This window comes from Podarcis gaigeae, assembly GCF_964106915.1.
Source record: "Podarcis gaigeae genome assembly, chromosome: 12".
NCBI lineage: Eukaryota > Metazoa > Chordata > Lepidosauria > Squamata > Lacertidae > Podarcis > Podarcis gaigeae.
In genome coordinates, this window is record NC_139688.1 from 46628155 (window position 1) to 46651841 (window position 23687).

Consider the following 23687-nt stretch of genomic DNA (forward strand, 5'->3'; position numbering starts at 1 on the left):
ATTTCTTGCATTGCATTCCATAGAATCCCAATTGTAATACTGTACAATAAAATGCAGTGTAGAAAATAAAATGAGCAATAAAAATACAAAAAAACAACAACAATCTATGTAAATATTTAATGTAGACATGCCATGGGCCACCTGAATGAAGGTAGCAGACCCCTGGTGGTCCATAGACCACAGTTTGGGAACCCGTGTTTTAGAACACTGTACTATATATGCATGTTTCTGTGTGAAAAGAACCAGCTTTTGGAAAGGGAAACTCAAGGACATTGTAGAATGCACACTACAACTGCAAGATCACAGGAGACAACACTTTATTTAGGTGATAAAGGAGATGGAAAGAGCAGTGCAATATAAACGTGGCCTCTGCAAGGCAATCCCTAGCTTTGAGCTGAGGATGGTGTTGCTGTTGGTAACAATCATTTTGGAGGGGGGGCAGGGAGGAAGCTAGAACTTAGCTTGTCCACAGCACACAGCTACACCCTAATTACATAGGTGCAATTGCAGGCAGAAGAGGGACAAATGCTGTGACCGTTAGTCTCCCAGGGACTAGCTTAGAGCACATAATTTTTCCTTCATCCAGTCCTATGGGTAGTAGAGATCTGGACTTCCAGCTAAAGAGGCCAGTACTGAGCGGTCTCTTTGTGGAGATGTACTAGAGTAAAACTGTAAGTTGGGATAGCACTGTTGCACTCAGTCCTGCTTGTGGGCTTTGCATAGGCATTCAGTTAGCCACAGTGAGAACAGGATGCTGGACTATGTGTGACTTTGGCCTCATCCAGCAGGACTCTTCTTATGTTCCAATGAATAGCGCAGGCTTACCCTGCAAGTTTGATCCTGGCTAGGGGCTCCCAAGAAAAAGTGCTGGGGTGGCACATCTGAGACACAGCAGTGGGAGAGCTAATCAGAGATGGTCTGCCTTAGCCAGATAAATGCCTGGCCGCTGCTATCGACTACCCTTGTGGTGTACGTGGCACTGGGGCAGTGGCAGTGAAGATGGCAGGTAGCCTCTTCTCTTCCTGAGACATGCCTGGTTAGCTGTGGAGAGACAAGAGAAACATAGAAATAGTGGTGAATAATGGGCAGCAGCTGCAGCAAATACTGCACACAATTAGGTGCTTGTCAAAGAAGTGATTGAGAGAAAGGATGCTCTTTTTGAATGTTTTGCCTGTTCACATGTCCAACTCTTTGCTCTCATATTAGGTGCATGGACCTGATAGTCCCTCATTTGTCTACATCTGAGAGGCTTGCCAGTTTGGGGAGACAATGCTAACATGAAGGCAATACTCATCCAAAGTTAGGAATAGCACTGCAGTACTGTCTAAGCTTTGTTCTCTTGTCATGTCCGTTGGCTCTGATCCGCTTGGAAGGATGAGTCACAAGTGTTTGGCAGCACTATCAATAGACAAGAGTAGGGTGTTTGATGGTGACTTCCTCAAAAGGGACTGGCAGTGGGTCTACATAGCCTTTGCAAGTCTATGGTGGAAGCATGCGTTTTATTTGGGAGTTTGGGCCCTCCTGAATGTTAACAGCATAGTACGCTGTAGCACGGGACTCAGGTGGCGCTGTGGGTTAAAGCCTCAGCGCCTAGGACTTGCCGATCGAAAGGTCGGCGGTTCGAATCCCTGCGGCGGGGTGCGCTCCCGCTGCTCGGTCCCAGCGCCTGCCAACCTAGCAGTTCGAAAGCACCTCCGGGTGCAAGTAGATAAATAGGGACCGCTTACCAGCGGGAAGGTAAACGGCGTTTCCGTGCGCGGCTCTGGCTCACCAGAGCAGCGATGTCACGCTGGCCACGTGACCCGGAAGTGTCTCCGGACAGCGCTGGCCCCTGGCCTCTTGAGTGAGATGGGCGCACAACCCCAGAGTCTGTCAAGACTGGCCCGTACGGGCAGGGGTACCTTTACCTTTACCTTTTTTTACGCTGTAGCACAGCCTCCCTTCTTATAGGATGCACTACTACAACCTGTTGAGTAAAAGCAAGTTCCTGAAACAGTTCACTTGTATTCTAGGGAGAAGGGGAGACTGTTGCTATGGGTGTTGGAGTGAACACATTAGGGGGGTTCTGTTGGGTGGGATGGAGAAGATGTGACAATCATAGTTTCAGAATGGTCTGCCCTTTCCCTTGTTTACCTATTTGTGAGCATCTTGCCCTTGCAGCCTCAGTAGCAGCAAGGGAAGAGGGCTGTTGGTGGAGTCCTCAAACAGTCCACATACCTTGTTATAGGGCAGATCATACCTAGAGGGGATTCTGGATGCAAACTTGTAGAGTGAATAAGAAGGCTGAGTTACTGAACATATCTCCAGCAGAGGGTTCCTGTCTTTTAAGATACGCTAATGACCACAAATGGCTTGACCTGCAATAGTTGCAACTGGCTGTCAGAGAATTGAACTTAGGCTGTGCTGTTGGACAGTTTGACTGGGTTTAAAATCAAAAAGTGAAGAAGGTATTTGCATGTCCAGAGTAATTATGCACCACAGTATGCATACCTAACAGGAGTGTCCCAATATAAATCAAGGTCAGCAAATGCAAACTAGAGCACTCTTGCCTTGGCTGTCCTTTTCCCAGGTAAAATGAGGATAACTGAAATCAAGACGTTATGAGGGATACAAAAAACAACAGTAAGGCTGAGCTTCTTAAGAACAGCCCTTGTTTTATTTTGTTCTCCTAGCTATTGGGATTGTTGTGCTTTTCCACAAAGAGTTGCATGGTCTTTCCCCATCTATAGACATGGTAGCACTGCAATACAGCCCCATGTCACACATCTAGATAAGTAAACTACGGTATGTTCTTTTGCTGCAGCAATTTATATAGTCTAGTCTAGGTGATGTGCTGCTTTTTGGAATCTTATGCTCAAACAAGTGCATGGAGGTGAAGGTTCAGTGAGTCAGTGGGTGTGTTGTTACCCACGCTGCCTCTCACTGGCCTGATGTTACACTGGCATCAGAGGGGCAGGAACGTCAGACCCCTGAGTGAACATAGGATGCCAGTTCCTCCCTGCTCTGCCCAAACTCCAAACATTCTTCTCCTCTTCATAGTGCTGCCAATCTAGTGGGTTGTTTTGGGTTTTTTTTTTTTTTTTTGCAAATGGTGGTTTATGACCAGTGCAGTGGTACTGCAATGTGTGTTTGAATTCACTGCACCAGCTTACTTTTTTTTGCTGGCCAAGGGGTTTTATCTTATCCAGCCCAACAGGGATAGGAGTTTTCTGCCTGTGTAATATGATGAAACCATGCCATGCATTCATCAAGGTTGCTTAATCAAGACAAAAATATTTGATTCCTACCCACCTCTCCCACATTAATCCCTCATAAATCTGTTTTCTTTTGAATGAAAAACTAGTCTTTCCCATAATAACCAGAATTCATCATTTATGTCACTGCTCCCTCCCACCCCCACCCCCGTTAATGCATCAGTCTTCTTTTAAATTTATAGCATATGCCCTCAGACATCCTCTGATGATTAATCTCCTTACCCAAGCAAGGCCAATTGCAATCCATTTTTAAATGGACTTTCTGTTCCTACATATTGATTGGCAATCATGTAGCAAATTTACATTTGACTTGGCAGTTAATTTATTATTTCCGCAACATTCTACACTCTGAATAATAGAAAACACTGCCAAATAATGTGTCAGCATTGCTGGCTCCCGCAATATTAGCATAAGTCCTTGTCCGCTAATCTACCTTTGCAAAAGGAGGAAAACAGCAGACTTCTGGGAATCTTTAAAATTGGAGCTCTGCTCAGGTGGTCCCACTTAAGAGCCTCTATACCAGAATTTATAATTTTTTTGTATCTCACAAGAGCATAAAATGAGAAGAAGAGCCCTGGAAAATCAAACAAAAAGCTAATCTAGTCCCCTTTCCCGCAGTAGCCAAACAGATACAGCACATGAAAGCTGTACCCATCCCTTGCTGTTGTTCCCCAGTAGCTGGCATTCAGTGTAGTTTTGCTCATTTCTGATCCTGAAAGTAGCATATGGCCATTACAACTCATAGCCACGGATAGCCATCATGAATTTGTCAAATCCCCCTTTAAAGCCACCTAAGTTAGTAGCCTTCATCATATCTTATAGAATCAAAAATTGTAGAGTTGGAAGGGACCCCAAGGATCATCTGGTCCAACCTCTTGCAATGCAGGAAACTCAACCAAAGCATCCATGACAGATCGCCACCCAACCTCTGCTTAAAAACCTCCAAGGAAGGAGAGTCTGTAAATAAATTTCTGCAGTACTGAAGTACTTCCTTTCATCTGTCCCGAATCTCCAGTTTCACTAGATGTCATGAACCCAAGTTTTATTTTGACTAGAGTGGGAGAAAAACCTCTATTTACGTTTCTCCATGTCATTTGAAAGTTAAAACGTTTTATAATCCTCCACATTGCCCTCCCCTATAAACTCTGCACCCTTCTCACATAGGGAAGATGCTTCAGCTCCCTGATAATCTTTGTTGGATTATTTCTCCATCAATTGATTTACTGGATCCGCCACTGCTTCGGTGCCCCTGGTTCCCACAGCCGAGATCTCTAGGTGGTTCAGCCTTGGCTAGATTTTGCTCATCCATCTTGTCTGAAAAGCATCCACTATGTACTTCAACACAGCTGGCTTTTCTGGGGTACTTGTATTTTTCTGGAGTGTTACCTGTGCTTTCAATTATGGGTCACAGTGCCTAACCAGGACTGCACGGTAAGGCATCCCAGGTTGTATCAATGACTTTGTGCAGGGTCTACTGCTCTGAGCTTTAGGTTTGATGGCACACAAATAGGATCCATAGCAATCATAGAAAAATCCAAGATTAAAAAAAAAGATGGCTTTACAGTAGATATGGTTCTCAGCACATTTCCTAAAAAATAATAATTCAAAAGTTAGAATACAGCTTTGTCCACTGCCATAATATCACAGAATGATTACTCCAATCCTCAATCCCACTTCACTGTCAATCCCACATCACATCAGGTTGCCTAGACATTTTCTAGGAAGCTCTTTATTGAAGAAAGGGCTTAATACTGCTTGATAAGAATGGCTTGGAATCATTATTCTACAACAGCTCACCTAAGTTTGCTAAGGGGTGTAATAGAAAAGATTCCCCAAGCAGTGTTTGCCAAGACACATTAAACATTTCTTTTGATAAAGAATTTCCTCCTATTGTGTTTGGATACCTTATCTGCTTTGTGTTTGGCACCCTTGCTGTAAACTGGGGTTGAATGTTAGCTTGCTTGCAGGATGGTTAAAAGGTTGGCTATACAATCATCTGTTGCATGTGACAGTGAGAGTTCAAAGCCCTTCAGTTATTTTGCAACACATTGTAGGTAGCAGCAGTGCTCGCTGTTTTATTAAATAATACCCTTGTGTCTTTAAAAGAACTGTGTGTTCTACATTCATTTAAATAAAGCTTTCAAATAAACCAAGGCAGGAGTCCTGGGTGAGTATGTGGATGGAAGACCCTCTAAGGAACCTCACTGGCAGAGTTTGCTGCAGATGGAACTTGGCAATGACTGTCTCTCCCTGGGATATTAGCATACGCTCCGCGCAGTCTTCTGAGCTTTGAGGCAGGGGCAGATGCAGTGTACTGCTTATATAGGCCAGATGCCATTTATCTTAAGGGAGCGTTCTCTTGGAGCATTCTCGGCTTCCTTTTTGCCCTTCCTTTCCTATTAGTTTGATCTCTGATTTTTATTGCGCTAACTGCCCATCACTTCTGGCTGCAGAGATGAGTTTGACAGTGATCGACAGCATTCTGTCCTTTTGTATTTCTACTGTTTCAGACAATTCCAGATCTCAAAGCAGAGCTGCATTACAAGGTTTGTTTTTTATTTAGTCAAGCAAATAATAAATCAGTAGCATAACGCCCCAAGAAAAAAAGAAAGGGTGTGTAGAGTGCTTAGCCATAGCTATAGAATGCCTCTCACCCTCTGCAATGTAGGAAAACTGTGCTGGTCCCTAGACCTCCTTTACTGAAGTAGAAACAATCCTCACTTACTCAATAGAGTACAAAGAGGGGACAAATCCACACTGCAGCAGCATAGTGTAGGCTGCGGGTGCCTGGGGCAGGGCAAGTGTTGCCACCATGCAAGGAAGCTGCCTCTGCAGCTTGTTCATGCGCTGGAGCCCAGCAGAGGCACAGCGGTGCTGCTGCCGCCTTTCCTCCTTTCTTGCCCCTGGGTCTGGCGCTGGGCCGTCATGCGAGGAACCCAGTTTCACCAAATGTATTTACATGTACTCAAGTCTAATCTGCTCGTGCCCCCACACTAGTTGTTGGTGCTTCATGGTTTTAGTCATGCTCATATTTGGAAAGCTATTGAAGGGTGTGTGCATACACACCACACACAGTTTTTTCTGAGAAGCAATTTGCTTCTTACCCGAAAATGCATTGAATATAGTATTGTTACAGTAAAATCTGGGTGCGAGGCTGCTCTGCCACCCAGCTCGTCAGACTAAGTCCGCGGGTCCCTGTGGAGGAAAATGAGCTCAGCCGGAGACAGGAGCAAGCTGCAGAAGATCCAAGTTTATTGCGCAACAGGTTCAAGGCGAGATTGAACAGCGAGAAAGGGGTGACATGAACTTTTGAAACTTCCCTCCATGCCCCAGAATACAGTGCAAAACACACCCCAGTTACATCATGAATACATTAAGAAGAGGTTGGGTTACACAGATTACATCATGAATACATTAAGAAGAGGTTGGGTTACACAGGATTAACATATGGAGGAGGGAGGGGGGATATGCAGAGCTGGAGATATGCGCAGATAAGCACATCCTGAGTACCGGTGATGAGAAGACAATGGTCCATGTACTGGCATTGCCTGGAGGAAAGGTTTGGCAGAGTGATTTGACAGGATTAGGGTCTTGACACCTTGTTTGAGGGATTATGGAGGACAGGGAAGGTGTCATGGAGTCCTAGAGAAATTGAGCAAATTGGCACGTTGATTTTCTATGAATTTTATAGATTTTAGTCCCTTTTGACATTGACAATTGGAAATAAATGGATATATTGTAGTGAAGAAGAAGGTGAAGAAGACATGCCCCCCCCCTTTCGTATCAGTATGTACCAGCGTTTGTTGCTACCAAGTGCCCCAAAGTCCCAGTAGTTGTTCAGCAAAACGTTAGAAGATGTTTCAGTAGTGCTGAAGCTCTTTTTAAAAAGATATATACCAAGCCAAGGTCTCTGCAAACTCAAGCCCAAGTAAAGCCTGGTTGGCTGGTTTGGATTTCAGGTCTGGTGTCCATACTTTACAGTGTAGCGTATTCATTGATCTGTCGTCTTCTCCCTTGGCCAAAGATGGTTTTTGGACCTTAGCAGAGTAATAACATCCTTCACTATGAGGAACGGCACATCCTGTTTTGCTCCTTGAGGCGAAACGAGAAGTGCCACACTGCCCTGCAGCTGCCCCCAGTGTCACCATACCTGCCACTTGCACCAGCCGCTCTGCCACCTCTGTCGGTGGCAGAGAAGCAGTGCTGACTTAGGGGTGAGATTCCCATTGATTTCAGGTGAGAGCTCTTGTGCTCCATAAGATCTAACACGATTTCTCACACTTGAAAGCTGTTCTGTCCTTCCTATTTGTATTATCTAATGTTTTTTCTTGCTGCTGATATTTTGCAGTTATAGTTACAAATTGTATTTTACTTCTGGGCTGAATGTGTGCTTTCATTACTGCTGGCTTTATTAACGGATGGAGGACTTTTGTTATAATATGTTTTTCTATTCTTGTGATTATTAAAAGGCAGCCTGTGAATGTTTTAAACAAATAAATGAAACCACTAATATTTAACTTCATATGAAAAAACAGAGTTGAACTAGGTGCACTTTCAATTGGAGAATTTACACAGAAGTAGACCTATGGTGCAATTCTTCTAATTTATTGTCACCTACGTATGTGGTAGTGAACAACATCTGCAGTTTTTAGCCACTTAACATTTACAGTTTTATTTCTGTAAACTAAAGCACCTCAGGGGAAAACAAAAGCACCTGGGGGGGGGGGAATCCCAAGAAAAGGAACTGATTTTTACAAACTGGGTGGGGTTTTTTTACCTTTTCTTTGCCTTGGGCAACTGTCACACCTGCAGCATTTATTTAAAGCATTCTTGTGTCACTTTAACAGATAGGGAGAATCCTGGGAACTGTACTTTGTTAAGGATGCTGGAAATTTTAGCTCAGTGAGGTCTGCATCCTTAACAGATTACACTTCCCAGGATTCTTTGGGGGAAGTGGTGTCAATTAAAGTAGTGTAGGAGTGTTTTAAATGTATAGTACAGATGTGACCAATGTTTACCAACTGAAGTAGCAAAAAAAAATTCAACACCGTTTTCAAGCAATATGCCACACATATGGCTTTATTGGGGGACACTCCACGATGCACTGAATTAGAAAAAAGACCCTCAACAACTGTCTTATGTCTTAGTTTCTGATTAGTGTAAACAGTAAAAATGTTCTGTGTGGTTTTACAGGCAAAAAATGGTCCAGGGAACCAGATTAAAAAGTGTTCTCCTGAGACAATATAAGTATTTGGGATATTCTACTGCTTCAAGACACAACAGAAGTAAGCTACCCCATAAAACTATCTATGCCATCTGTCCCAGATTGCATGTAGAAGTAACTACAATTCTGATACCATAACAATGCTTTTTCCAGTTGGTGATAGTACAAGCTGTCAGTTTGGTATTGAAGTACCATTGTGGAGCAGAAAACTGTGGGCTAATTTATAAGTGTACAGACTCTTGATTTGCTATCCTGTGATAGAATTTTAATAAGATAAACATTTGTCATGTTGTTTGACAGGTGATGGCAGCATCCAAATCACTTGAGTGAATTAGGTGACAAGTTGTCCTGGTGTGTCAGGTTTTCATTGCTGTCTTTTGGTGCATAAAGATCTTGTATTAAGTGATATTTAAAGAAGACTCATTTTGTTTGACAGTTTAGTGACATGATCTGGGAGCAGGAATAAGAAATGTCATGGTGTCAAGTCAAAGATGAGAAGATTGCTGTAGATATTACCTATTTTAACAGCGCTGAGCAAGTCTGCAACGATGTAGACAAGCAAATTCCATGTTTTATTATAGGATTTCCAGAAGGGTTTTAGGCAAGATGTATGCATAAAAAGAAAGAAAATGTATGCTCTGTTGCTGGGTAACTGATGTGTGATGTTTGTAAGGAAATACCTTACAGGGATTTATGATAATTCATTTTTTCAAAACAAATCATTTGTGCTTCCTTTATTATTATTTCTATTGCTGTGATTGTATAACTGAGCGGTGTTTAAAATATGAAATGATCTCATCATACAACTTAAGCTGAAATTTACCTTTTGATTGATTTAAAATATTGAAAATATATTGCTTTACTCTTCTAAAACCCTAGTACAGTATAATATTTCATACATAAACTCATCAGACTATGATATAAAGCAGCATTATCCTTTATGTTATGATTATTTGCCTGATTAAAATACATAGGGAAATTGTAGTCTGCAGTTCTTTTGCTAAACTTCTACTTAGCAGAAATTTTGGTTGGCTCTTTATCTGCCCTTTCATTAAATAACTAACAAACCATTAATAATGTTTGCACAGGAAAAATATATATTTATTTCTGAGTTGGGTTCTTAAAAAAAATCATGTGTGCTCTACTCAAGAGAAACATAGTAAATGTTTCTGATTATCTGTTACAGAACTCACATTAAGCTGTGCATTTGCAAGTACAATGAGCACTTTTCAATAAAACGTTTACTAGCTTGGCAACCTTTCCTATTTTGAAGATACATTTTGTTTCCGTTTTTAGCGAATTGCCATTCTGGGAGCCTTAAGTAAATAAATAAGCAGCTCTTTATCCTCTTGGTTTACTTCTTTTCTTTTCTTTTTGATGTAACGAAGCAAAATAATTTGTCATTTCTTTAATACTCTCCAAACTAATTCCCAGAACCTGTTAATAAACGTACACCTCTTCCCCACCCTCCAAGCATGCAGTATGTCTACTATCTTCCCACCTCTCAAGCATTTGTTACCTACCGCGGGATATATATGTTTCAGTCTTTTTGGAGTAAAGTATCATCTGAACAATTTTTTAAAAAAGCTTTCCTGAAGATTAAGGCGTATAATTCCTGAAAGAGCTACCTGCCATATGCAGCTCTACTTCTTTCCACAAATTCTTCTAAGTCCATATTTCCATCTGCCTTGATAAGAATTCTGCTGCACAGTTAATCTCCTTAGCATATTACAGGTTCTCTCCAGTAAGCATTTATTCTCACTGCTCAGAATTAGCAACTTAAACTTTGATTGAGTCCTTAAAAATCCGGTTTTTCTTGTTAATGAATGTATTTCATGTATGGAGAATAACAACAATTGCTGGTTTTACTGCCATAATGGGGGGGTGGGGAATCATATTATTTTCACAATCCTTCACAAAACTAAGTGTAGACAATTTTCAGCTGGATGAGCCAATGATTTGACTCATCACAAGGCAGCTTCCTGTGTTTCTGAAGTCAGAAACTGACAAAAGTGATAAAACTGATAGGACCTTCAAACCATAAACTTTAAATTAAGCGCACAAGACCCCAGAAAGGGCTTGATAGTACATTGCCTGTTCAGACAGGTATTCTATTGTTTAAGAAATTATCACAATTTAAAGCATGGAAGAAATGTATTGTAGAGAATCAGACAGCAAGGGTATCCTCTATAAAAAGCACATGAACGAAAAATAGCAATCCCAGAGAAAAGGGCTAGTGTGAAAGCAATCCACATTATGTTTTCCTTCTCTTTTTCTATCAACAGGAAAGTTTTGAAAGAGATCTCCGTGGGAGACATCAAGCCTAATGAAACAGTTGAGGCAAATCTAGAAGCGCAGTTGCTGTCCAGGCTAGACCACCCAGCCATTGTCAAATTTTATACCAGCTTTGTAGAAGGAGAGAGTTTTTGCATCATCACTGAATACTGTGAGGTGGGACTTCATTTACTTCTGCCGAATGTAGATTCCTAAAAAGTGGATGGGGAAATGTGTGTAATTTTGCATAGAAATAATTTGGTGGTGGGTTTTTACATGTTGTAGCTTTAATGATGGTCTTCTGCACACCAGGATAGTGCCATCTCTATCATGGATATGCTGGTGACCTGCAAAAACCCACAGGCTAGGAGGCAAGGGTTCACAAGGCAATCTTTATTGGCTGGGCATAAGAACCTTGGCAACCTCATAATAATTAGCACCACAAATCTTGTGATTATTAGTTTGGTTTGGTTTGGTTTTTTGGCCTTGGACTTAAAAGGAAAGCTTTCATGATAATATTTTGATTTGCGTAGAACATCTGTGTTATTAAAACTATTACAGAAACATGTACTAACCACAGTTTCAGCCCTGAAACATTTTTCATCAAACTGGAGGGATCTTAGCTCTGTTCAGGTTCATAGCAGTTCCCACCCATTAATTTTAATGAAGTTGCAATTTATTATTTCTGATTGTAAATTTGCTGCTGCATTTCAGGGTCGAGACCTCGACTTTAACATTCAGCAGTACAAAGAAGCTGGCAAAGTATTTCCTGAAAGCCAAATAGTAGAATGGTTTATACAGTTGTTACTTGGAGTCAACTACATGCATGAAAGGTACAGTCATTTGCTTTGAAATGGTTATAAACTTAAGCACATTTTGCACCTCTTGCTTGCTAATATTAAAGTGAAAATTAAAATTTGCTGACTAGCCTTTACTTACCTTTGATAAAAAATTATCTTTCGCCGCCTGGAATAGGACTATTAATGTGTCATGGATGGGAGTATATTTTTCAAGTTTTGACTTTTAAGTTCCACGCAGAGTAGTACCGTTCCCAGAATTCTCAGCACCATCATCATTCTTGCAAAACAGGGCAAGAAAATATTTAAATCCCCATGGGTTATTTTAAAAGATACTTTTGATCATATGAACCACTAAATTTTCTAAAAATGATTGTTTAATTCTTTAGTGACTGAAGCAATGAATTTTTAAACACCTTTTGATGGTTTCAAGGTGACCACTATTTAATAGTACTATCCCGGTCACATGCTGCCAATTCAACAATTTTATTTTTCCATATTCATTTTTTTATTGCATCATCCATTTTTAATTGCGAGCATCTTTAATAATTAATATGTACATTTCAGGTCTTGGATTTCTTGGTGCACACTGTTATCAGAGAAAGCATAGAAATGCTATTATATGTGCAACTCAAGGTGCTAGCATTGACTATGAGCCCTAAATGGCTTGGGCCATATTTGCAGCTATTCAGTGTGAGCCAAATAAAAAGAGGGTATACTGCTGAAGAGCAGATGCGCAATTTTAAAATCTGAATTATTCTCTCTCTCTCTCTCTCTCTCTCTCTCTCTCACACACACACACACACAGAGAGAGAGAGAGAGACAGAGAGAGAGAGAGAGAGAGAGAGAGAGACAGAGAGAGACAGAGAGAGAGAGAAAGTTCCCAGAGCAACAAAGATTCAGGAGTATCATAATGTTCTGGGGTTTAGGATCTGCCATGAAAGTACCGTATTTTTTGCTCTATAAGACTCACTTTTTCCCTCCTAAAAAGTAAGGGGAAATGTGTGTGCGTCTTATGGAGCGAACGCAGGCTGCGCAGCTATCCCAGAAGCCAGAACAGCAAGAGGGATTGCTGCTTTCACTGCGCAGCGATCCCTCTTGCACCTCTGGCTTCTGAGATTCAGAATATTTTTTTTCTTGTTTTCCTCCTCTAAAAACTAGGTGCGTCTTGTGGTCTGGTGCGTCTTATAGAGCGAAAAATACGGTAGTAAATATCACAGCCTCTTACAGTGTCCATTGTTCCTGTGTCTCCTGTGGGCCCTGATTATTCTTTCTGACAGTGCTCCATGCTAAATCAGAAGTTGGAACCCAGTCACACACACACACACACCTTTTCAGACTTGTGTTCTGCCTGCTTGTCTCCACTACATGTTGTGCTATAGCAAACTCCAATCTCTATTAACTAGGGCTCACAAAGCTATTGCATTTGTGGGCTGTCCTGTTAATTTCAGTCGAAACAGATCCGTAATGGCAAAGGGCTGCATTTTTATCTGCTGCTCCATTGTGATTAATCACTGTATGAAATTGGTAGATTATGGTGATTGGCAGCAAAGAAGATACTACTGCACATGCTAAATGTGTATATAGATCCTTTCATTCACAGTTTCACAGGAACAGTCTTTCTTCTCAAACTATGATTAAAATGCAGTTTCCGGTTGATTTTGTGTGGAATACGCTCGGTATATATTACCCCTGCTATGCAAAAATCTCCAAATGAACCCAAACTTCAGTGTCTAAAATCCCTGGTAGAGGACAAGGATCCTGAGATAACGCTAAGGGTAGCCAAATTATGTGCGTTTGCAATAAAACTTAGGGAACAAGCTGTGCTATCATAATGATTAAGGCCTTAAATAATAATTTTAGGTTATATTTTGGTGACTAAGTTTTAATTTATATATTTTTAAACTGTTGCTATATCTGTATTGTCCCTGTTATACTTAATTGCAAATTCAAATGTATCCCTATCGTGCTTTATGACTTCCTTGATATTGTATGTGGGCTGGAACTGGTCTGTGACCGAAATAATAAATTCATTCATGTTAGACACACTTTCTTGTAGGGGTTTCTGGTGGCCAATATTTGGAAGTATATTTGACATGCTGCTCAGCCCTATACATGTTTGCTTGGAAGTATGTCCAACGATAGTAAATGTGTTCAGTGTTGTCAGGACTGCCGCTAGGTCCCAGCTCACAGAGGACCAACGCCCAGTGGATATTATATACAAAAGTCTTTATTGAAGTTTAGTTTCCATTTCCAAGCTCTGGGCGCGCAGGCCCACGTCTTAACGCTAGACCGGCTAAGTCCCCTCTGACTCACTGCTCCACCCACACCAGTTTAAGATTCTAGCCTGGCTCCACCTCTTGCGCTGCTCTTTCCTGCGTTGGGTCCTTCTGCCCTCTGGGGTTCCCTCCTTCCTGGACTCCTCTGACGCGGAGCCTCCTGAGTCTTGCCCCTCCCTCCGGCGGGCTTTAGGACCTGGCTCCCTTCCCGGGCTCCCCGCTGTGCCGCGCTCCTGTACATTTGAACTTGGCGCGCGCGCCCAGCCGGTGACTTTCCTTCTGACCGTTTCCCCGCTTCCTGATGTGGGTGTTGCCAAACCTGACTCCTCTCCTCCCTCTGGTGGTGAGGACACTGGTCCCGACTCCTGGGACTCCCCCTCCCCACTGCGCTCTGGTGGAGACGCTGGCCCTGATCTCCAGCTGCTGTTCAGAGACTCCCCGCTGGCCCCTCCCTCTTGAGGTTTCTCCCTTGGAATCTCCCTTGCTCTGGCCACCGGCGCTCCCTTCTGTGAGTCCTCCGATTCGCTAGAGAGGCTTGTGGAATAACTCTGGCCACTGTCACTGCCTGCGCCCCCCTCGTACTCCTCCTCCTCACTCTCCATTTGCTCCCCCTCCTGTGTCTCTCCTTCTGAACCCCTGACAAGTGTCATTTGCACTTCAAGGTTAGGTGATTAGGAGCAAAGAGTACATTTCACAATAAAAGACTGTAAGATGTGCTATTAACTTTTTCATCCTACTAAAATAGTTTCATTTCTCTTCATATTCAGGCGAATACTTCACAGAGATTTGAAAGCGAAGAATATTTTTTTGAAAAACAACCTTCTTAAAATTGGTAAGATGTTTTTCAATGTGATTTTATTATTGCGTAACATTTCCGCTTGCACAGTGCCATGGAATGATGCTGCATTGGGGGTGCTCCAGGACATTGCAGGAAACTTAAACAGAGACTCCAAGCTGTCCTAGCCCTCAGTAGAGCACCAGCAAAAATGGGCCCAGGGCAGATGCCAGATGGGACCCCAGCCAGTAGCCAAGGTTTTTGGGTGCAGGGAGTGCAGAACCTGCCCCTGTCTTCCAAAGCATTTCTCCTGGCCAAGTACACCTGGTATGAGAGCTTGACTGACGAGAAAAGCATCTTGGGACAGGGAGCGGGTTCCCCGCTCCTTATCTATGCCCCTCTTTCAATTTTAAAAATGGTACTTTTCTGTTGCAGTCCATCTTTTTCTGTTGCAGCCCATCTTTTTTAAAAAATTAATATATGACATAATGATGCCTATGCTATTCAGAAGTTTTGGAAAGCTTATCTTTGTCTGGTTATATCTGTACAATGCCTGGGTGTAACAGAGCATTGCATATGAATGGTAATGCAGATGTTGGATGTAGTTACGCATTGAGAGATCAGTGGAGGGATGCAGCCTTATTGCTCCTCATACAGGCCAGTGAAACCTCTGCCCCATTAAATAAGTTTCATGTGGCTTGTCTGTGTGCCATGGAAATGATTTCTGGCTACATCAAATTTTGTACTGTATAGTTGAATCCAGTGTACATTCCACAGTTACCTCTCATAGGTTCAATTCGCACATAACGCTACGCCAAAATATGGCTTAGCGCAAATTTGCAGGCTCCTGGAAATGAGATCACAGCTCTTTTGCTCCTCTTCCTGTCCTCCTCCTGCTGGCTTGCTGTGAGCTAAGCCATGGTTTGGCTTAGCATGTTGTCCAAACCCATGTTTAGCATGTTGCCTCACTCCAGACAAACCATGAATGTTAAACCATAGAATAAACCTTGGTTATAGCTCATGGTTTACAGCAGGCTTCCTCAAACTCAGCCCTCCAGAAGTTTTGAGACTATAATTCCTATCATCCCTGACTACTGGTCCTGCTAGCTAGGGTTCATGGGAGTTGTAGGCCAAAAACATCTGGAGGGCTGAGTTTGAGGAAGCCTGATTTAGAGTGAAACAAACCGCAAGATCAGGTTTGGCCAACATGGTAAACCAGACCGTGGCTTAGCTCACAGCAGCGCAGCAGCAGCGGGACCCAAGGAAGAGCAAAGCAGCCATGGTCTCTCTGGGAACCTGCACATTTGTGCATCTGCACTAAGCCATGGTTTGTGTGAACTGGGTCACACTGTGCCTGTGTAGTGCTTGTAACTATTCAGGTGCATGTAATCATGTGACAACCATCAACAGCAAATGTGAATACTTATTTTTTTACAATTTGCTTATACATATTTCTTTATTCCTAAGGTGCATAGTGCCCACTATGCTAACATAACAGAAAAATTAACCCTAGATAGTCACTGCCACTCAGCAGCCAAAATAATCCAAATTGGCACTTCTCTGAATTTTGCAATGCAGTTCCCTAGCCAAGTAATGTGTACGGAAAGGAATATGCTAGGATAAAGTGGCATAAAGCATATATTACTGAAAATAATGTACAATAATACATTATATTAGGGAAATTGCTTTGGAAAATGTACTATATTTAGGGGGGGGGGGAATTGCACTAAAATGCTGATTGATTTTTATGAGGACTTCATTGTAAAAATAAATAAATTGCAAACTGATGTGGAAGTGTGCAGGACTGACCTTAAGGCCGGTAACGTGAGAGATAGAGAGAACCAAAAGTGAGAAGATTTGCCCATGCCTATGAACTCTCTGAGCTGCACATATAATTAAAATAGATATAAAATGGCACAGGCTAGAATATGTCATTTAGCTTTGTCCCCCCCCCCCCCCCGTTTTTCCTTCAAGTAACTATATTTCAAAATATTTTTCAAGGGGACTTTGGTGTTTCTCGTCTCTTGATGGGATCCTGTGATTTAGCAACTACTTTTACTGGGACGCCTTTCTACATGAGTCCCGAGGCCCTGCAACACCAGGGTTACGACACAAAGTCAGATATCTGGTAAGCATGCAGCGTTCTGTTTCACGCGAATCTTTCATTTAATCGTAACAATCATGCTGGAGACAGCACTGGCTTCTAGGTCACTTTCTGCTTAGGTTGTGTGCTTATCTCTCCTTTCTCTGAAGAAATGAAATTATTTGAATAAATATGCTTCCATGTTGCTGAAATGTATCTATTGCAAAAATAAATGTATTCAAGGACATGTCTGCTTATCCTTTGAGTGTGGCTGTGTTGCGGGCTGACAATGCCTCCTAGCACCCTCACCCAACGGGGGCCCTGGTGCCAAGGACTGCCCAGCTGGTGAGGGCAGCTTCAAGTTCAACTCACCGGCTGGCATTTCGGATTCAAGCCTGCCTTCAAATTGGCCTGGGGGCAGGTCTGACAGGGCAGGTAGACTTCCTTTAGGTCCACTCCTAGGGGATTTAAAGCAGCCCTGCCATAGCCCCAGCATCTGGTTTTTCATCGGATCCTCACTTCCTGGGGGTTTGATAATTTGAACTATTATTTTCTAACAGTTTTTTTTAAAACTTCTTGCAAAAAAAAATAAATCAGCCTCATAATATTTCGTATGTACTTACGTGTTCTCTCCTTCCCTCATCCCTTCACTTGGTAGGCTTCAGAGCTTATATCCTGTAAAATCAGTTTCCCGCAGTTGATTTCACATACCCTATTAGTTTTATTTTTATATTCATTCTTCCTCTTATTGTTCTTATTTTAAGAAAACATTTTTAAACAGGGGCAAAAACTGGGAGTTACCCAAATGGCTCTGTCTTCAGCCTGCTTTGCCTACACGTTTGCAAACAGTCTCTCCACCCGCACACCCAAGATTAATCCTGTCCTGCAACACTTACTTTACACTTTCCTTTTTCACTTACTTTATGACCTTCTGTTCTTTTATATCACTTACGTTATACGTTATGAACCCTGTGGAAATGGAAGAACAGGCTTTTCACTGAGATAAAAGTGTGTTTCATTTTCAATAGAAAGGGGCTCATAGTTTTGTATGACCAGGATTAAAGTGCAGCAACATTGCAAGCACTCACCAGACACTGAATTTAGAATTTTCTTGTCCTTGAATTGCTTTCATTTCATTTATTTTCCTTTCAGGTCCCTAGGATGCATTTTGTATGAGATGTGCTGTTTGGATCATGCATTTACTGGTCACAATTTTTTGTCCATTGTTTTAAAAATTGTGGAAGGTGAAGCACCATCTCTGCCAGCAATCTATCCAAGGGAACTTGATACCTTGCTGCACAGGTGGGTTTCTGTTTTTGTTTCAAACTGGTTTCACCCACAGCGGTTTTATAGTTTGCATGAGAATAGATTTCATTTCGTATCATTAATATTTCAGCATGCTGAGCAAGGATCCTTCACAGAGGCCATCCGCTACAGAGATTTTAAGGATTCCATACGTTCGTGATCAATTACAGGTATTTGAAATGAAATGACAGTAGACTTAATAGTTGAAATTGTTACCCACATTGAAAAGAATGAGACCTATAAAGGACCAAATAAGCAGTCACAAGTCTGTTTCCACAGACGTACCACTGAAATATAGGACTTAAATCCAAGTCATTCTGTATAAGATACTGAACAGAGATACTGTGTTCAAATGGGGAAGGATATATATTTCATTTCATGTTGTTAGAGTCAGCATAACAGGTGGTGGTGCCCACTATTACTCAGAGTAGACTCACTATTTGACAGTGGAAAAGTCTCCCTGAGGCGGCTGTGGACTCTCCTTCCTTGGAGGATTTTATGCAGAGGTTGGATGGCCATCTGCCATGGATGCTTTAACTGAGATTCCTGCATTGCAGGGGCTGGACTAGACGACTCTCAGCATCACTTCCAACTCTGCAGTTCCTATCAAAGTCATAGAATAATAGAATTGTATTCAACTTACTTAGTCTGTGTGTAACCGAATATTTTTTCCCTGCTGGTGCAGGCACTTCAAAAACCAAAGGAGCCAAAATGGTGTGCTTTCCATTTGCCCTTTATCTTTGTCTTGTAGCACCCAGAAGGAAAGGGGACAGGATGATTTGTAACCAAGTTTAATTTTGGTACACTGTACCTCTGATGTGACTTTCGCTTCTATTCTCACAGTTAGACTGAGGTAGAATCTACACACATATATAAAACGCTGGGAAAACACTTTTTTAAAAAAGAATTTTTTGAAAAATATGTTGAATTTGCCATAGCTCACCATTACCATCTAGATTCGCATTTGCATATTGCACTTTACAACACACTTAAAACGTTTTATTTGCTGAGTCCTGAGACTCCATAAATGGATGCCTAAATTGGTCAATTTGGCTGAAGCAGCCTGATAAAATGGAACACACTGCGCGGGTTTTGTAAAAGTGGCAAAAAGGCTACTTCACGGTAATAAAAATAGATGGTTGCAATTACGGCTGCTTTGTTGTCTCTTGTAGAACATGAAGTGTAAATTCACAAATATGACTCTGAAGGACCCAGCGCTTAATTCTCAGGAAGAAGCCGCTCATATCATTAACGTTGTGTGAGTATGGAATTATTTGGGGGAACAACAGGAGTAGCTAACATGGTGCCCTCCAGATCTTGTGGACCACAACTCCCAACATCCTAGGCCGCAGGCAATGCTGATGGGGGTTGTAATCTGAAGGGTAGTAGTGTATTGGCTATGTAAGAGGAGCAAAAAAATAGATGAGTTATTCAATCTTATATTCACTTACACCTACCGAGGAATAATCCTCTCTGAACTCAGTGCGACTTACTTCTGGGTAGATTTGGATACGGTTGTGGTGTCAGTTGCTAACAGTGTACTGGTTATTTGGAGAAAAGAATTGTGCACATTTTTTTAGGTAACCATTTGTATTCCAAGTGCCCAAACCTTATGAAAATGTAAACTTGTTACTAATTTAAAAGGGTTGTCTACTTTTGCCCTGCAGTAAACCGGGCTATAGATTAGACTGAAAAATGAAATAGATTCAACACAAATTCACCATGTGTCTGTGTATACACACACACACACACACCCTTTCCCCATCAAAGTTCTTCTTAAAATCCTGCAGGCATTAACAGCACCATTTATTGTGCTAGTGTGTAAGATGCTGATTTCCAATTACTGTACAAAGGATAATTGTGTGTATTATTTTCAGCCAATGTAAATAGCATACTCTGCTTTACATAATTCGTGTATTAAGCTGATTTAATAGGAACAATAGCAGAACACAATGGTATAATGATGAATAGGAATTTCAAAGCTGGTAATTAAATTCTTACCCCTTTTGGTTTCTACTGGATCTACTTCCCTTCTTTCCCTGTGGTTACTGCTGCTCTATTACATTAATCAACTGCTGTTACATTCACTGCTGGGGAAATTACTTTCTTTGCTGTTCTCTTGTCTGCCATAATCAATGTTTATTATACTTAGATAGTGCATTTCTGTATGTTTCTTTGAGATGGGTAAAGTCGACAAAAAGGGAAAGCATTGCTCAGCTTAGAAATCTTGATTTTTATATCTCACTAAACTGCAAGGAGATCTATGTCATCTTAACATAGTATCAGTTTACTTTCTAATACAGGCAGAAGGGCCTCAGATATTGATTGCAGGGTCCAGGTTGGCTTATATGGGGAGGCAGTCCTTGAGGTATTGCGGTCCTGAGCTGTTAAAGCTTTGAATTGGACACGGGAACTAATTGGCAGCCACTACATTCGGGCCAGGATTGGTATAACATGCTTAAACCATCCTCCCCCAGTGAGCAACCTGGCTGCTGAATTCTATACCAGCTGAAGTTTTTGAACTGCCTTCAGATATAACCCCACATGTGTTGCACTAATCAAACCTACAGCTTACCATAGTATAGACCACCGAAGTTGGGTTATGCCTGGACAACTATGGGCACAACTGGGCCCCAAGCCAAGTTGATGGAAGACAATCTGTGCTACCAAGGCTACCAAGGATTCAGCAGAGATGGAGTGCTCTCAGACAGGATGCAATCGGAAGCTTTTGTAGAACTAGGACCTTTTAGAAGGGCTGGCTTTTTACCATAAAGGGTTTTAATTAAAATAGATTATATCTATCTGCTCTAGTTTCAGCTCATTCTCATTGAGGGCTGTTTACTAATGCCCTTATTGTACGTTTGAAAATAATTAATGAACTACTGCAGTATGAGCTTCACAGTCATTGGCAAGTACCCTTATTTATGGTACACTGGATAATGAGGTCAGCCGAGACAGTGATCACTAATACGCCTTTCCATTTTTTATTCTATTATTTCCATTTTAAATTCTATTATTAAAACACAAGGAGTATTCCTTTGTCCTTTTTCAAGGAAATAATGAATATTACTCATGTCCAATGAAGTGAGTTCAAAGGTCTAAGTTTACATAATTTAATTATAAAACGAGTGTGGTATTGAAATTAATGCCGTTAGAGCTTTCTCATGCTAATGTTCTGTGCATCTTAATTGCATTTTTCCAACTGTTGAGAGTGCAGTAAAATGTAAATAATTGAAACCTATCTATGCACAAAAGAAATAAGGCACCATTCAGAATTTTATTTTATTTTTATTTCAAACTTCAAAAATATTTATTTTGAAATGAGACTTTTGGAAATATATATTTGCTAAATCTTGTCCATTAATCTTATGAGAGTGGTTGGATTCAGATAAAGTTAGGGAGCATCCCAATTCCTTGCGGGTACCAGAAGAGCTTAATAGAGGAGTGCAGTAACTGATTAATTCAGAATTCTTCTACTTGTATTGGCTGCAATGGAAGGTTGGCATAACCCACTCTTGGTAGCTGCACCAGTTTAGGATTCAGCAGGTCCTCGGCCAGCTCAGCTTCACCCCACAACCTCTCCCTGACCCTGTGTTAGTTTGGTCAGTTTTTGTTCCTGGAATGGGGGAAAGAATTGTCATCTTGTTTTTTTCATTATGCATCAAAATGTCTTGGGGCTGGTCCTGTTTTCAGCTTTTCAGGCCCAGGACTATTCATTTGAATTTTTGAAAGCAAATGTCCACACACATTTGTTTCAGTTCTAACCCTTCTCTCTTCAGGCAGAAAAAAGTACATCTACAAACTCTGAGGGCCCTCTCGGAAGTGCAGAAAATGACACCGCGTGAACGAATGAGACTGAGAAAGCTGAGCATTGCTGATGAGACAGCGCAGAAGCTGAAGTAAGAAGCGCAGCGTTATTTTAGCCTCCAAAAGGAGATCCTTCAGTGTCTCAATTTGTTTGGGAAGTATTTAGTTTGTTTCCAGAAAGGGTCTGTGGTCTGCTATCAATCTTCATGCCAGCCTCTCCTAAATGCTCCCCCCCCCCCCGAATTGGAGATTTGGACATTCCTTGATGTACAGGAAGAGATGCAACTGCTTTATCCAACACTATGTTACACACCACCCTAAACTCTGAGTGTTGTGAGATTCCAGGGGGTCCAGGCACTTACCTAAGGTCTGTGGGTCATTTGGAAATGAGGCACAGCGGAGATTGTGGTATCTTTATTATATATGGTTTAGATGGGGAGGGAGTTTAGAGCAGGCATAGGCAAACTCTGGCCCTCCAGATCTTTGGGACTACAATTCTCATCATCCCTGACCACGGGTCCTGCTAGCTAGGGATGATGGGAATTGTAGTCCCAAACATCCGGAGGGCCGGAGTTTGCCTATGCCTGGTTTAAAGCAAGAGGGCCTCCTGTTTCTCCCATACAGTATATGCAGGAGTCCAGGATCCCATGCTTTCTGCCCCTTTTACGGCCTGTCAGTCCACATGGTGCTCTGACCCCCCTTTCTGTGCAGCTTGCGAACTACAAACTTACCTTCCTGCTCTCATACATCATGACAAACTGAAATCCTAAACCTTTTTCAAACCCTTTTGTCTCTGCCCACTAACACACCCCTGGAGGAGGGGGCTCCACTCCCCTTGCTGTGTGGCATTGAATTCCATGATCTATTTTCATGCTCCTCCAATGTCCCCGCACTCAGCTAGCTATACCTGGTTGGCCAGGCTTGTTAACATAAGCTGAATCCAGCAGTGTTTGGCACAGTTTAATCAAACCTTGATTCATTCTAACTTTTACTAAATCCAGGAGTTATGGGGTGGATCTGCCATGCAGGAATTTAGGGGATCCTTGCTCCCCCCCCAAACTATAACAGCTATTTGTGGAGGAGAAACAGAATACAGATTGAAGCACTCTCCAAACTCCTTGTCATTCCCCCCCTTAATCTCTTTCTTAAGATATCTGTGGTTCTTCTGATCACTCCAACATACAGTGGTACCCCGCAAGACGAACACCTCGGAAGACGAAAAACTCGCTAGACGAAGGAGTTTTTCGTTTTCTTAGCCGCTTCGCAAGATGCATTTCCCTATGGGCTTGCTTCGCAAAACGAAGCTTGCCCCGCAAGCTCCGGGGATAGCAGGGAAGTGCAGCGCGCCTTCCCCTCTCTCCCCGGACGCCTTTTGAACCAAGGGGCGGCAACGGGGAGAAGCGATTCTCCCCGCTGCCCCTTCCCTTGCTTTAAACAGGTCCGGGGACAGAGGGGAAGGCGCGCGGTGCTTCCCCTCTGTCCCCGGACGGTCTCCATAGGAACGCATTGATTGATTTTCAATGCATTCCTATGGGAAACCGTGCTTCGCAAGACGAAAAACTCGCAAGAAGAAAAAACTTGCGGAACGAATTAATTTCGTCTTGCGAGGCACCACTGTACTGTCCACAGTTACTAGAGAGCCATTTGTTTGCCCCCAAAACAATTTTGTCCTCACAGTTTTTTGACAGTTGTTGTGATTTCATTCTCTGTGCCTGTCTGTATAAAGGTTTCTCATGTATTTGGAAGTGCTGTTGGCACAGATACAGATACCTAAATATCATACCCTCCAACATTTCTCCAATGAAAACAGGGATGTCCTAAGGAAAAGCAGGACCTTCCGGGATCAAATCAGAAACCAGGATGGCTTCTGTAAATCCTGAACTGTCCCT

At 42.1% G+C, this 23687-nt stretch overlaps 1 protein-coding gene across 5 annotated transcripts in view; it reads left to right on the forward strand.

The window, feature by feature from the left end:
- The window catches only part of NEK11 (NIMA related kinase 11), a 79833-nt gene that overhangs the window by 21245 nt on the left and 34901 nt on the right, over window positions 1-23687 (forward strand). For all 5 annotated transcript variants that reach the window (XM_083705840.1, XM_083705842.1, XM_083705839.1 and 2 more), the window contains exons 3-10: window positions 10764-10929; window positions 11467-11585; window positions 14596-14660; window positions 16605-16731; window positions 17839-17988; window positions 18083-18161; window positions 19164-19249; window positions 21771-21890. In XM_083705840.1, the coding sequence (XP_083561966.1) occupies window positions 10764-10929; window positions 11467-11585; window positions 14596-14660; window positions 16605-16731; window positions 17839-17988; window positions 18083-18161; window positions 19164-19249; window positions 21771-21890 (912 nt within the window). The remainder of the gene's footprint in view (window positions 1-10763; window positions 10930-11466; window positions 11586-14595; window positions 14661-16604; window positions 16732-17838; window positions 17989-18082; window positions 18162-19163; window positions 19250-21770; window positions 21891-23687) is intronic.